This window comes from Taeniopygia guttata, chromosome Z (assembly GCF_048771995.1).
Source record: "Taeniopygia guttata chromosome Z, bTaeGut7.mat, whole genome shotgun sequence".
NCBI lineage: Eukaryota > Metazoa > Chordata > Aves > Passeriformes > Estrildidae > Taeniopygia > Taeniopygia guttata.
Window position 1 is genome coordinate 47129270 of NC_133063.1, and position 15574 is coordinate 47144843.

Sequence of the window (15574 nt, forward strand, 5' to 3'; positions counted from 1 at the left end):
GGCAGTCAGGATATTTCTGTGTTAGCTCATGGGATCTCAGACCAGAATTGTTTTCTCTGTTACACATCAGGGACACATAGAGAAGCAGCAAATGAGTTTGTCCAGCCAGTGACATGGCAGTGCACAGCCCGGTTGTTTATTGGCAGCAATGTACGCAAGTAAACAAAAATCAGATGATGGCTCTCGCCAGGCGCCACAGTTTAGTCTGTGCTGCAGAGAACAGGGCAGGCGGATCTTGCGAAACTATTCAGTGTACACCCAAAGATCACAGAGGCCCTGAGAGTTCAGAGGTTCCTCTCCCCAATCCTGATGGCCACACTGGTCCCTGAACAGCCACTCTGGAAATAGGCAAAGCAGTGATTCATCCCAGGGTTCCTTTTCCTCCTTCATCTCCTTCACTTGAATACAGCATACTTAACTACTTCAATTTCCTCTGAAGATTTATACAAACAGTTATTCAAGTCTTTCTTCTGGTTAAATCTACACTGAAGTGCAAAAGCTGATTTTCAAAGCTATTTCCTCTGCTTCTGTCTCTTCCCTGCAGTGACGTGAGATAGAATGAGAATTAAAAGCTAATAATTCTGGATCCTGAAACCACACGCAGCTCATGGGCTTTGTGTTTCTTACCTGCAGTACCATTTTCCTTTTCAACAGAGACTTTAATATTGGCCTCCAAAATGCCCCTTTTTTTCTTATCCCAGACGTAATGATGATATAAGCATGGAACTGTCAGGGCAGCCTGCCCGGAGCTGGAGGAATGCCTGTTTTCTTGGGCTTATTTCTTGACAATCTGTATGGCAGAAGTTACATACTAGTGCAAACATTAAATTCCCTTCACAGAACTTAAACTAAATCAAAAAAGCATATCCTTGTATTACAAAAAAGTCCTGCCCATATGTGTTGTGACAGTGTCATGTTTTGAGTTGGAAACAAGAAACTGAAAGCAGAGCAGAGCTGAAGGATGTCCAGAGCAAAAAATACAAATGAGTATTTGCTGTAAACCAGGTTGTGACTCTCTTTTGCAGTTGTGGCAGCCAATGAACTGAAGTGGCAGACATCTGGCATGTTCCGTCCATTTGTTGAAATCACCATGATTGGGCCCCACCAGAGTGACAAGAAGAGGAAGTTCACAACCAAGTCAAAGAGCAACAACTGGGCTCCAAAATACAATGAAACATTTCATTTGTAAGTCTGAAAAATATCCTGAGGATCTGGTGTGGCAAGTGCAGATGCAGAGGGACAGATACGGTTGTCCAGTGTCCCCAGACAGTCTGCACAGGACCAAGAAGAGTACATGAAGCAGTAGCTTGGTCCTGTCTTTGATGTCTTGGCAGAAAAGCTGGAATATGGAAGTTTTTGCTGCTGGTGGGACACAGATGTTTGTTCTTTACCAGCAGTGTCCTTTGGCTACCTTCTGAAATGCTCTCTGTGTGTCCTATGAACACATTTTACTGTGCTCTGTCATTTTAATGAACTTGGTATTTTTTATTTGTAGAGTTGAGGCTAAAAGTTCATTTTTATTTATTTCTTAATCTTAATGTGTGTTTTTATCCCAACGTGACCTGTGGGACATGCTTTCGGAACTCGTTTCCAAGGATACAGCTCTTGGAATTGGTAGCAAGTTGCAGTGCTAAAATTGCTGTGTTTCTCAGCATCAAATATTGATCTCTTCTTATTTCATTTTCTTTCATTATTACAAGGACATATTCCTTCTTGGGAGGCTTAACAGAAGAAGCTGCAGGCTTGAACTCTCTCAGCTGTACATATAAAAATGAGATGAGAACTGACCAGCAAAAGGCTATAAACATCTTGGGGAGAAGGGAGAGAAGGGAGTGTTCATATCCGTTCTCTGAGGAAAGGCAGGCTTCCTCTAAGTAAAGAGATTTTGTTCCTTTTATTTTTTTTTTAATTTTAGAAACATCAGAAGGGTTAGGGATTTAGTTTTGTTAGCTTTCACATTAATGGAAGATCCTGAATCTTTAACAAAGACTTCATCTAATTAAAATACTAATTCTGAAATGAAGCCATCTTAGCAGAAGCAGAAATGTTTAAAGTCATCCGAGTTGAAAATCTATTAGCATGGCTTTAATATTTCCTGCTCCTCTCATTTCACAGTTTAACACGCGCACAAATGCACACAAGTTGCAAAGGCAGCTTGAAAGATGTTGCTTGTTTTTTCTTCTTCAGTAACTAGGTTTTCTTTATCTGCTATAAATCAGCAAAAATGACCACATACTGCAAGTTTTACTTCTCTCCCTCTGTAGAAAGGAGTTTTCCGTGTGACTTATCATAGCCTTCCAGTCAGCTGCTGGCACCTTTGTTTTTGTAGTCTAGAAACTGTAAGTGAACTTGTGTGTGTTTTTCAGCATCCTGGGGAATGAAGATGGCCCTGATGCCTATGAGCTCCAAGTCTGTGTGAAGGATTACTGCTTTGCCCGGGAGGACCGGGTTCTGGGGATAGCAGTGATGCAGCTCAGAGACATAGCAGACAAAGGAAGCTGTGCTTGCTGGTGCCCCCTCGGGCGCAGGATTCACATGGATGAGACTGGACTCACAATCCTGAGGATTCTCTCACAGAGAACCAATGATGAAGTTGCCAAGGAATTTGTGAAGCTGAAATCTGAGTCCCGCTCCACAGAGGAAGGCACCTGAGCTGAGCTGTGTAATGTTCCCTTTCCTCTTCTGCCTTGTGCCAATATGTGCAAGTGTTCAACAATTCTTTTATTAATTGCAAAAGGTTTTTTTCATGTTGTCTTTGTCAGCTCCGATAGCGCACGTGTGCTGTATAGGAAACAAATCCATCAATCTGATGTGAATTACTTATTTTTTAGTAGCTGGGTAAGACACCGTAGAGAATGAGAAAATCTCTTCTTATTTAACATGTAAATTCTGCTTTGTGTATATAAATTATTTTATATTGGAGGCTGGAATTGCTGGGTTTTGTTGATATGCAGCACTGTGATTTTATCCTCTGAATTTGGCAGGCATTAAAAAGGTTCTGCGTAATCACACTACGATGCAAACACAACTGTGTGGAAATTGGAAGGAGATGATCTGGGGGGTTTGACAAAGCACAGTTATCTCTCATTGAATTCACGTACTGTGGAGCTGCCTGGGGATCTTCTGACACAGATTTTGCCAACGTGATGTACAGACACCTCAACATCTGCTTAATGAAGAAGAGGTTGCAGATGGCTCTGAAGATGCACACTGAATGAATGTATGTCCATGGATGTGCTGCTGTGAGTGTGGGCCAGACCTGGGCCACAAGCCCGGGGTGGGGCCTGAGATCTTGTAGCCAAAAGCTGCGAAGGCAGCGCACCAGGAGCGGACTGCAGCTGTAATTAGCTGGTGTATCTTGGAGAATACAAATCCCCACGTGCTGCTGGGAGTCCCTGATGGCCGTGGGAGTGCTGTAAGCTGCTCAGCTCCGTAAGGCACTCTTGGGCTGCTGTGACTGACATGGTCAGGAAGGGATCAGCGTGAGAATCGTAGAGTTAGAGCCATTACAAATCACATGGCTGCTATGTGCTTTTTCCACTTTAATATTCTTTTGTTAGTGTTTGACAGAGGATTGGATAATTTAATATTTCAGGCTTTCTGTAGCATTTTATTACCCTGGAGTAGCTAAGACCATTCCTTGCTATGAGCCCAGAAATGATGGCTTGCTTGAGAGAGAAGAACACACCCTCTCTTCAAGCCTTCAGTCTGGAGTGCTGGTCAAGAGGCAGCACGTCCATCTGCTTCTGATCTTGGAGATGCTGTTGGCCGTGCTATGGTTAATCTATGCTGATTGTCATTAATCTTACAATACCATTGACAATACCATTGAAATATTTTTGCACTGTCTTAAAGAAGCATCCTGCTTTTGTTTTCTTAAAAAAACAAAACACTGTCCTGAGCAAAGTAATTGCAGGGAGGTCAGAATTTCTGACTGAAGATTCATGAGCAGGAAGGTCTGGAATGGTGATTGCACCTGAGGCATGTTTGTTGGAGGGTTTTTATTGGGGATACTTTTGCTTTTCCAGCTGCCCTTGTGCTCTGGAAAGTGCAGCTGGAACAAGCCAGTCCTTGCCCATAAAGTACTGTAATACTGTCAATAAATTCAAGGACTGCATATTGAATGACCTTTTTTTCCTTTCTATTTTCTCTGACACTTGTGTAGCTGTATGATGTGACACCTGTATTTCATGGGCCTGCTTGTAGAGTTCTGAGACAGCACATCTGCTTTGTTCTTGTCCATGGTGTGTTATAATAATGCTCTTCAAAACTCCACACTATTTGTCATGATTTTGAATCATTGTACGTGCCATTGTTATGAGAACTGTTAGTATGGTCTTTAATAAACTCTTTTAGCAGCATTTGGACTTGTCTGTTGGAGTGTAACTGTAATTGGGTTTGGTTTAGGAAGGGCAAAAGCACTGCTGCATCTTTGGAAATTATTCAGGTTTAGTACACAGATTTCTTTAGCTCTTTTAGATGCCTAGCAAGGAGTATGAGTCAGACAGTTCCCCCCTCTCCATGGTGCCACTGTCTGGGGCATCTTTCCCTGAAGTCCTTGGCTTCTGATAATACTCTGAGACATCACAGAAAAGCATAAAAAATAGCTTACTTACCTTTTTTCTCCTGTCTGGCCTTTAAGTCACATTTCCTTTCTACTCAGGATAGTCTCCTGAAGGTGCTGAATGGAAACATTCAGACAAGGCAGTTGGATACTTTGAAAATAGCAGATGAAGAGAAATAATTATATACCAAACTTGATTCATAACTTTCAGCCTCTTATGAACATTAATACTCTTTAGATGGCATGCACAAGAGATGAAAGAGTAAGCCTTCTTGATGTCAAGTAAACTACTCCCCATCCTAATTTTTTGGGGATTCTGCCAATTTCCAGCAGACAAGGTCAGATAACTCAGAGACTCATATTTCATTATAACATGGGTCTCTGAATTTCTGTGATTTCAAATGTAATTTTTTTTCCTTGGTTAGCATACGCTTAGCAACAGTCATTTGGGAGGCAGTCCTGAAGAGCAAAGGAATCAGGGAACATTGGATATTCTTCAAGAAGTAGCTCTTAAGGCAAAAGGCACGGGAGCAGGGCATCTCCATGTGCCAAAAGATGAGCCAGCAGGGAAAGAGACCAACCTGGCTGACCAAAGAGCTTGGGCTGGAACTTTGAGAAGAAGGGGAAGTTTCTAACCTCTGGAAGCAGTGCCATCATGGGATGACAACAAGGACTTGTAATTGTGGGCTTATGCAGGGAGGACATTAAACGGGCCAGAGCCCAACTAGGACTTAGTCTGGCTACTGCATTATAAAACAGTTTCTACAAATACATGAGCAGCAAAAGGAAGGCTAAGGACAAGCTCCATCTTATATTGGGTGTGGTGGGAAACACAGCAACAAAGGATAAGAAAGGCTGAAGTGTTTTGTGCCTTCTTTGCTTCAGTCTGTAACAGTAACCCCAGTTGTTCTCGGGGTACACGGCCCTGTGAGCTGCAAGATGGGGATGGGGATCAGAATGAAACCCCCATGATCCAAAAGGAAATGGTCAGTGACCTGCTGCAGCACTTGGATGCCCACAGGTCTGTGGGCCAGATGGGATCCACCCAAGGGCACAGAGGGAGCTGGTGGAAGTGTTCACCAGACCTATTCCCATCACTTACCAGCAGCCCTGGCTCACCAGGGAAGTTCCAGCTGAGTGGAGGCTGGCAAAAACAATGACCATCTACCAGCAGGGCCAAAAGAAAGATCCAGGGAACTACAGGCCCGGCAGCCTGACCTCAGTGCTGTGGAAGCTCATGGAGCGATCATCCTGAGTGCCATCATGGACACACACAGAAACCAGGGAATCAGGCCCAGCCAGCATGAGTTTGTGAAAGGCAGGTCCTGCTTGACCCACCTGACTTTCTCCTGTGACAAGGTGACCCATGTAGTGGGTGAGGGAAAGGCTGGGAATGTGTCTACGTGGACTTCAGCAAAGCCTTTGACACCATCTCCCACAGCATCTCCTGGAAAAAGTTGGATGTGAGTGCTGATCTGCTGGAGGGCAGGAAGGCTCTGCAGAGGGATCTGCACAGGCTGGACCCACGGGCCAGGGCCAGTTGTGTGAGGTTCAACCAGGCCAAGTGCTGGGTCCTGCCCTTGGGTCACAGCAACCCCCTGCAGCTCCAGGTGGGACAGCGTGGCTGGAAAACTGCTGAATGGGAAAGGACCTGGGGGTGCTGGTCAGCAGTGGCTGAACATGAACTGGAATGTGCCCAGGTGGCCAGAAAGGCCAAGGACATCCTGAATGTATCAGCAATGGTGTGGCCAGCAGGACCAGGGCAGTGACTGCCCCTCTGTGCTGGGAGCTGGTGAGGCCACACCTCAAATCCTGGGGTCAGTTTTGGGCCACTTATTACAGGAAAGACTTTGAGGTGCTGGAGTGAGTCCAGAGAAGGGCAGTGGAGCTGGGGAAGGTCTGAAGCACAAGTCCTGTGACGAGCATCTGAGGGAGCTGGGGACTTTTGCCCTGGAGAAAAGGAGGCTTAAGAGAGGACCTACAGTTACCTGCCTCTCTACAGTGACCTGAAAGGAGGGTGTCAACAGGTGGGGGTCCGGATCTTCTCCCGGGCAACCAGTTACAAGGGAATGGAATCAAGTTGCCCCAGGGAAGGTTTAGGTTGGATACTAAGAAAAAAATTTTGTCACAGAAAGGGTTGTCAAGCACTTTAACAGCCTGTCCACGGACCTAGTGGAGTAAACATCCCTGAAGGTATTTAAAAGATGTGTAGATTTTGCCCTTGAGGATGTCATGTAATGGTGGAGCTGACAATGCTGGGTTAATGGTGGGACTTGATGGTCTTAGAGGTCTTTTCCTACTAAAATTATTCTATGGTTCCACAACTATTACATAACTCAGCTAACTTAAGTACAACTCAAAGTCCTGGCTTTGTCGTGGGGAAGTTGCTGAAGTTGATGGCATATCCTGCAAGGCCTGTAGTTTAAAGCATGACTTTAAAGCCCAAATTCCATACCTAGTACGGTGGTTCACAGGTTTTTAACTCATCAGAATTCTGGCTTGTCATTGCTTCAGCAAGTGCTGCAGTGGAGAGAGACCAATATAGAGCAATTTAAAGGAAAAAATGTTTGCCTGTAACCATGGAGAAGAGGCCTGGACAGGGCAAGAGGTCTGGCTTTTACAGTAGAGCCCAGAACCCAACTCTGCTGAAGGTACTGCTTATCCACTAGTCTACCACTTCTCTTGCCATCCAAGCTTGAGAGATTTTTAATCATTGCATCAGTTTCCACAAGCATTGCTTTGTAACATGTTTACCTAAAACTGTTGGCCCATCTTGCTTCATTTCTTGGGTTTACAGTAATTGTGGTGCTTTGAAATTTTCCTTTCTGCCTGAAAAACCTTGCAGTCTACAAACAATCAGGCTTCTGTTGCTACCTTTGGCAATAATACTGTGGCCGGCACATGAATGTCTCTACTCTGAGCATTCCTCAAAATAACAGCTGGATATAGGACATACACTGTAAGTATCATATATGTAATAATAAATAAATGAACAAATAGAATACTGATTTTATGACTATCTATATGCTGGTATACCTGGGGCAGAAATGGCTGCCTTTAATTGGAAAAGACTGTTCCAGGAACACTGTGGCAAAGATAACAGGGAGTGGTAAATGGCCTGCTGTTCCATCCAGGAATCATCTGCAAAATGCAGTGACACCAGCTTTTCAGCAGCACAGGAGGAGGTGAGAGCTGTGTGCTGGTGGCTGAATTCTGCCAGTGTTCTCACAGTTCTTGCCCAGGAGCTTCTGTGAGGCCTGTGACTGGTTTCATGTGCGAGTCCAGGGCATCCCTCTGGCTGACCTGGAAGGCTTGGGGCCCTGGCAGGGGGTCAGGAACTCCCCTGTACAGAGCCCCGAGAGACACTGTCTCTGATCTCTGTCCATGGAAAAGAGTTTTCAATCTTACAGGATGAATTACAAGCTCTGAGTATTTGATATAAGTAATAATTAAGTGTGGCACGGGTGCAAAAGTAAAATTCTAGGATTCTAGATAAGGGGTCCAAAGGGGACAAGATGGAGGAAATTGGGTGTGTCTTGTCCTTTTTCTTCTTCATGCCCTCCATGTTTCACTGTAGTGTTGGCATTTTTCTATTGGTTTAGGCTGGGGACACACTGTTCAATGTAGGAGATAGATATTGGCACATTATTGTAAATATAGCACAGGTAGTTTCTGGTATATAATGTTTGTAACATCCCACTGGGGGCAGAGCCCCGCACACTGCCCTGCAGGACAGACCTGAGGCAGGGCAGCAGAACATGTTAGAGATAAGCAAGAACAGACAACCTTGAAAACCAGCACAGACGAATTACGACTTCTTCTTTGGCTGCAGGGCTCAGAGACTTTCTACAGTCTTGGAAATCATCAATGCCACAGATTCCAACAGTTTCAGACCATGAGCCTTGCCTCCAAGAGTGGGCAATGTCCAGAGCAGCTGTCCAGAGAAGAGAAAGAGCAAGGTAAATTTAATGTTTCCTTCTGATGCTCTTTGTGCTTCTGGTGATTTTTAACTATAGATCTGTTCCTAACTCTATGATTCCTCTGTAATAAAGTCTAACTATCTGTTTCCTATCCCTCTTAGTGCAGCTCCATGGACTTCCAAGTTCTTCTAGAACATGACTTACCTTATTTTATTTTGCACATGATTCCAACTAATTAATTTGGCATCCTCCTTTATTTTTTTCAAAGAGATGCTAAAGTGCTTGTCCTCCTGGCAGTGGAGATATTGTAGATCTCTATCTTATCCTGCCCTAGTCATTGCTCTTTAGGGTGGCAGTGTCTTGGTTTATTTTTTCCCAAACCTTTGATAGTCTTTGTCCTTCTTTGAACCTTACCCATTTAAAGGATTATTCCTGAGCTGTGAGGACCAGGAATATGAGGACCAGAAAAGCATTCACCATGCAAAATGCAGACCTTTTGAGCGTCAGAGTTTTCTCCTATCTTAAGAGCATTGGTTAGTCATTAAAAAAACACTTTCATTTTTCAACAGAGGATGCTGTCATGCTGCTCAGAGGAGAAAAGATGATGCCAGACCTTTCCAGTGACACAGAGACCTTTTGTAGGATCCCAGAAGAGGAAGTTCAAGAGTTTGATGCAACTTGGGAAGTCAGCCTAAAAAAGAAAGAGGTCACCATGATGAGAACTAGTGAATGCTTGAGATCTTTTGGCAATCCTTTCATTTCTAGACTTCTAATATTTTAAAATATGAAATAATTTTGTAGGAATAGAGAGAAAGAAAACAAGTCTGGTTTTTGGATTTTGGAGACTTTTTGATCTTTAGGAAATCACCTTCAAAGCTCTGGATAACTTGGGTCTGTGACATCATCAGAAAAACTTTGCTGGAGGAGTAAGATAGCTGGACTCGAAGGGATGATGTGTGCTTGTGTGCACATGGTGAGGATAAAAGGTCTGTATAGGAAAGGATGTTGTGTTTCTGGGTGTGTGATGGATGAGAGCAGAGACCCAAGGGTAGGAGTGGGAAGGGTAGTTAATCAGCCTTCCTGAAAGAGATTAGCAAATTGATGGATGGAGATAAGTAGACTGGGAGTGACTAGCATAGACACAGAGAAGGCAGACAGCACTTGAAATATGGGATTCCGTTTCTGGACGGCATCAGGGAGGGAGCAGGCAGTGAAATGGCAGTGGATAGGTCAGGCTGTGTGGGATTTCCTCCAGACATGTCATCTTCCTCCTTTTCTGCTCTTATGCTCTCATTTCCTCCTTCTAGAGAAATCTCTGGGCATGGCTCTGTGAACATCTACAATAGCCTAATGAGGCTGTCAGTATTCCCTGGAGCTTGGTGGAGCATTCATTGTGGGTCTGAGCCCTTCCTGGGAGTTATGGTATATAATCCTTCCTCTTTTAAACTAGGAGTGTGGATGCTGGAGGATTTTCTTTCAAGATCTCATTTTTCTGGTATTTTATCTTCTCAGTTGTTGCCTGAGATTATGTCCCATGTAGAAATATTTGTTCTTGCACCAGTGCTTTTAATCACAGTAAAGTCTCCTTGGGTAAACTTGTCATCTTCACTAGACTTTGTTCTGCTACATGAGACAAGTGCTGGGTTTTTGCTCATATGCAGTTCTGTCCATTTCCAGTCCCATGTGCATAACTTCTTTTTGTTTCTCTAATGTACAACCTCTTTAGAACCACCTTCCCCTAGCTTTAAGAAGTATTTTGCATTATCCCTCCCTGCCTTTGTGGATTTCTAAGACTTCTTTGCCCATTTTTATTATGTCACTCCATAGCCCTTTCATCAGGAATTCCCATCTCACATTGTATTCAATGGGATTTTTTAAAATCCATCTAGATTTGAGCTTTCAGATATGTACCTAGAAATTAAGTTTGCTCACCCACAATGTGTGGGAAGATTCAGCTGGCTCACAAATGACACTGAATGCCTCTTACTATCATGTATTTATTCCTGCAAGCAGCCACTTCTTCCATGTCATCTCAGAAATAATGGACATTTCAGAAATGTACACCTTGAACAGGTTTGAGTTGAGAAATCACTGAGCAGAACCAGGATTAAGCTGCTTCTGCACATTCTAGCTCTGCCAAATCCATGTCGCATCTCCATTCTCTTTTCCATCCTTCCTTTTACTGTTGTTCAAAACGTCTAGAGTCTTGAATGCTGCTCAAGTCAGCTGCAAAAGTCAAAAGTCACATAGATTTTGGACAAGAGCTCCACCTTCACAAATTAATAGACCTTCTCTACCTTCAGTTCCATGTATCAGTGTTACCAGAAGTGAAACATGGAAGTGATCCTTTCTTGTGGATCAGGAGAATTTGTGCCCTCTGAACTTCTAGTGACCATAACACAGTATATTCTATTTCCTTGTTTTCTGTTTTGGGCAGTTTCTTTCTCTGTGGGTGATGTCTGAGGCCAAGTCCTTTTGTGGGACTTTTTTTCATCTGCTTGTCCTTGCCCATCTTCTTCCTGACCAAGAGCATGTGACAGAAAGGACACCAGCATCCCTTTGAAACCTGTTCCTCGGTCACTGTGATCACAAAAAGAGGCTTTATATTGAGCAAAGTCCCCAGGAACTGCCTCACACCAAAACAACAAGGAAAGCCTCCAGCATCACACTAGCAAGCTCAAAATCTCAAGAAATCATGATGACTTGAGGAGAGAGCAAACTGGAATCACAGCACTGCGACCACCTTTGCAAATTCCTCTCTCCTAAATGTGTCCAAGTCAGAGAGTGGCAGAAGAGCAGGCAGGTAAACTATGCCTCTCTAATCCAGGCCCTGGTGACATCTGTCATAATCACCTGGGGACCTCTATTACCATGATCCTGCATAACACTGAACAATAGCAAGTTTGTGAGAGGCTTGAGCTGATTCCTTTGCATATTTTGTGTGTTGCAAAAGATGCTGAGAGTCAGAGCAGCTGTGCTCTTAGACAGAAGAGCGATCTTTTTTGGCAGTCAGCAAGGTGACAAGGAGAAATCTGGAAGTGTAACATTGATTATTTCAGTACAATATAAAACACTTTGTGACAAATAATATAAGTATCTTGCAAGTTCAATGAATACCACATAAAGTTTGGACCTCCAAGCACTCAGGATATCCACAGGCCTGCCGTATTAATCACAAACTGTGTTGAATTCTTCTTCCAGTCCAGTAATTGTTTCACTTTGAGACAAAGGCATTATCTCCAAGTTCTGCCATGACAAAGCATATAGTGCTCAGTACTCTCAATCTATGCACCTCAAAGAAACTTTATATTTTCCTCTGTTTCCTTGGCAAGATTAACTCAGATGGACTTTAACCTGTTCTTATTTATCTTTACTTGATTTTGCTTTGTGAAGTCTTTTGTTGTTTCAGAAAACAAAAACCCTTTACTTATCCTTACATATCAACTACAGATAACTATTCCCTGGACAATTGTGCTTTTATTAGTTACTCTTTCTAGTATTTTTGCTTCTTATTGGAATTAAACCCAGAATAACACCTCCTTTTATCATCTATGTAGTGACAAAACCTGTCAGCTGTCACTGGTAGTGCCATGATTAATAGAAGCTATTCATTAATTGCTGAGATGCTGTTTTCTTCTAATGACAACTGTCAGCCAAAAAGATTTTTATCTATTTTCCATAATTCTGATCATGTGAGAGCACAAACCTGTGAATGAACCTACAGGGAGGCACATCTGAATTCACTGAATTCTGCAAATAAAGAAGTGCTCTCACTGCCTGCTGGGAATCTTTTTTTCTCTTCTCTCCCCCAGCCCGCACTTGAGATGCTCTTTCTCAAGGCTCCCTCATGACCCATGAGTGTTCAGCAAACTAAGGAACATAAGCCTTGTCTGTCAGCATCTCCAGAAGCAGAAAATACAATTTACAGTTATTTGCCTTCTTCCTAATCACAGTTAGCTTTGGCAGCTGGAAGGAGTGATGAAGTAAAAAAGCCTCCTTTAGTTTAAGTTGCTGATAAACATGGTCAGTTTATCCTTCTCTGGAGCACAGCAGCTTGTCAGACTGCAGGTCCTTATTTGGAATTATTTTCTTGTGCCTGGAGTCAGGCCTAGGTCGTCAGTTTCATCAAAGGAGGAAGTTTCTGAGATGACCATCACAGATGCAATAAAAACACAATAGAAACCAAGGTTTTCTCTCAAAGCTTGGCAGCAGCAATAGCTTATTCCCCTGTGTGTATTTGTGTGTGTGTGTGTGTAGTTTGAAGACATAAATACCCTCTGTGTTTCAGTAAAGTTCCTTGCTCACTTTTGAAACATTTTTCAACAAACCCATGCAGACTTTTATAAATACCCTCAATCCCCACATGCTACAGATATGAAGCTTTTGGGGCATTTTCCTCCTTGCTTTTCTTCTCCCCACTGGAAGTAGCAAAAAAGCCATGAGCAGAAGTGGGAAAATGTGGCCAGTTCTGCATATGAAGCTACTGTAGTACAGCTTATTCCTGCAATCCACCCCTTCCTAACAACACTGATAGCACTGCAGAGCAATCCTTGCACATTTTTCTGTGAGGGGAGCTTGTACTCCAGCCTTGATGCTGGAAGCAGGAGAAACAATATCTTGTTCCTTCAACTGAAGCCCAAATGAGATAAACTCCTGCTATTATTCCCCAAATGAAGGAGGTTGTGAAGGCTTCAGTCACATCTTAGGTTGGAAGTGCAACATGTGGCTGGGAGTGTGTATTCTGTTGCCATCTGTCAGACATGAGGCATTTATCTTCTGGGCCACCTGTTAAAACCAGGTGCGGCAGTTTTCTTTCACAACCAATCTGTTAATGGGCCATTGAGTGTCACTGCATGACTGATAAAATTACATCATCCCATTGGGAGAAGCTCTGCCCAGAGGGAGGAGCCAAGCATTCCTACTTGGATATAATCAGAGATTTGGAAGACCATAGGCAGCCTTTTCCACTGGATTTGCAGAGGAAGACCAGGCCCATCAACACCACCCCGGGACCTCCAGAGGAAAACTACATCCCTCTACAGGCTCACTGCTTCAACAGAACCACACCTGTCACTGCAGGAGGGCCGCAGCCACCATTTAATGGGACTGCTACCAACACCCTGACCCACATGGTGTCAGGTCATATTCTGACTTTGTCAGTGTTGTTTTGTATTAATGCATTTTAAAAAGTTATATTTTTTTCTAATAAAGAACTATTATTCCTACTCCCATATCTTTGCCTGAGAGCACCTTAATTTCAAAATTATAATAATTTGGAGGGAGGGGGTTTGCATTTTCTATTTCAAGGGAGGCTCCTTTCTTAGCAAACACGTGTCTTTCCAAACCAAGACAAGTCACCAGGTGAGTGCTGCACACTATCAAATCTGAAAGAGACAAACTATGAAAGATAATATAGCAAAATCCCTGTCAGAGGAAGTTTTGCTTCACAGATTTGTAGCCCCCATGACTTCATTTTGTTCGGGAAACACTCCTAAAAAAAAGGGAAAACATGAGTGTCAAACCCAGGATAACAAACCAAACCCCTCCCACTGGGTCAGCTCACAATTCCGTATGTTCAAATGGTTCCTAAATTTCTGTGCTAGTAAAAGCAGAGATTCCCATAAGCCAGCAGGTACAAGCCATACTTCCCAGCAGTCATCTGATAATTGGCATGATAGCAGTTGGTGATTACCCTTCCCTATACCCTTCCCTATACCCTTCCTAGTCAGATTTGGTCCCTATAACAATAAAAAGATGGCTCTTTAAGCAATATACATCCTTTAAATTTCATAGTTGCAGTGATGTCAACAAATGCTTTTCCATTAAAAACAGCAATAAACAATATGGAGACTAATACATTTTGCTTGAGAAGTCTTTTTCCTCTTTGCTCTTGACCAGTCATTTACTGGCTTCATCTTGTATATCACAACATTTTTCCTTGTCCAGATAGCCAAGGTGAGTGGCACCTCTGTTCCATCTTTTGATTTTTGACATCAAAAGTCAGCAGCATTCTTCCATGCCATCTGGACTGTAGAAATCAGTCATTTTGCTGAAATTTCAAAATTTTTACCTAATATGTATGAGGTTTGAACTAAGGGGAAATAGGGATGAGAAGGTAATGTGACTTGAGTATATCCACTTTTAGTTTTCCCTGCATGGTATGGGATGGTGAAATGGGAAATAAAGAAATGTGGTTTATTTCTTGGCATTGATATGTCTCAGCCTCCATTATCTGTCTGGTGCCATCCTGGTGACAAAGCAGTAACAGCTCACCCTTGGTAACAGCTCACATCTGTCCTGGAGAGCACTACCTTTATGAGCACCACTAGCAGATATTTGAGCTAATGATGCTGCAGCAAATTTTGCTCATACTGTGGGTTTCATCTGAATCATGTAATGTGATTTGAGAATACTGACAGAGAAGTGGGACTTGGCAGAAAGTGTTGCTAGCATGAGTTTTAGTAAAGGTCATCAACTTCTGTGAGAGAAGAGCCCACCACTTCTCTCATCATTTACCACCCCACCATCTGCCCAACTCACTGCAGACTTTTCTTTATATTCACCAAAGCAATGATGACTGTAGGCTGTCCCATCCCTGGGGCTGTTCAGGGCCTGGCCTAGTGTGTGGCATCTCTGTCCACAGCAGGGGAACTGGAACGAGATGATCCTTAAGGTCTCTTCCAAACCAAACTATTCTGTAATTCTGTGATTCTCTCTATAACATCCATAAAATTAGAGCAAGGGAAGGACCAGCAGGTCATTTTACCTTATCTACTGCACTGCCCAGGTCATAGTGCACCACCAGTGAAGTCTGTGTTGAGCTCAGTGGGTTTGGATGCATATGCCAACTCTACCAGAAAATATTCTTTATCTTGCTGCTAAAACTCTAAGAAATGGAGATCAGCTCCTGGTGTTTGTCCTGTTGGTTAATGGTTTGTGAGTTTTTAGTTTTCTAATAGTCATTTACTTGGTTTGAGACTTTGAGACACTTCTTTATTATACACTTGTGGTAGAAGGTACCAGTGCTCAGTGCAAATAAATGGGGGGGGGGGTTTAACTTAATAGTTGTCTATCTGCAAGTTAGTTGCTG

The 15574-nt window shown here is 43.1% G+C and overlaps 1 protein-coding gene across 11 annotated transcripts in view; it reads left to right on the plus strand.

Annotated features, from left to right (window-relative positions):
* Nucleotides 1-4361, plus strand: part of UNC13B (unc-13 homolog B) — a 208244-nt gene extending 203883 nt beyond the window's left edge. For 6 of the 11 annotated variants that reach the window (XM_030258840.4, XM_041711471.2, XM_072922640.1 and 3 more), the window contains 2 exons: nt 1026-1185; nt 2367-4361. In XM_030258840.4, coding sequence (XP_030114700.4) covers nt 1026-1185; nt 2367-2652 — 446 coding nt within the window. In that variant the 3' untranslated portion in view covers nt 2653-4361. The remainder of the gene's footprint in view (nt 1-1025; nt 1186-2366) is intronic. The other 5 variants (XM_072922644.1, XM_072922645.1, XM_030258839.4 and 2 more) reach the window with 1 other exon arrangement.
* The last annotated feature ends 11213 nt before the right edge of the window (nt 4362-15574 follow it).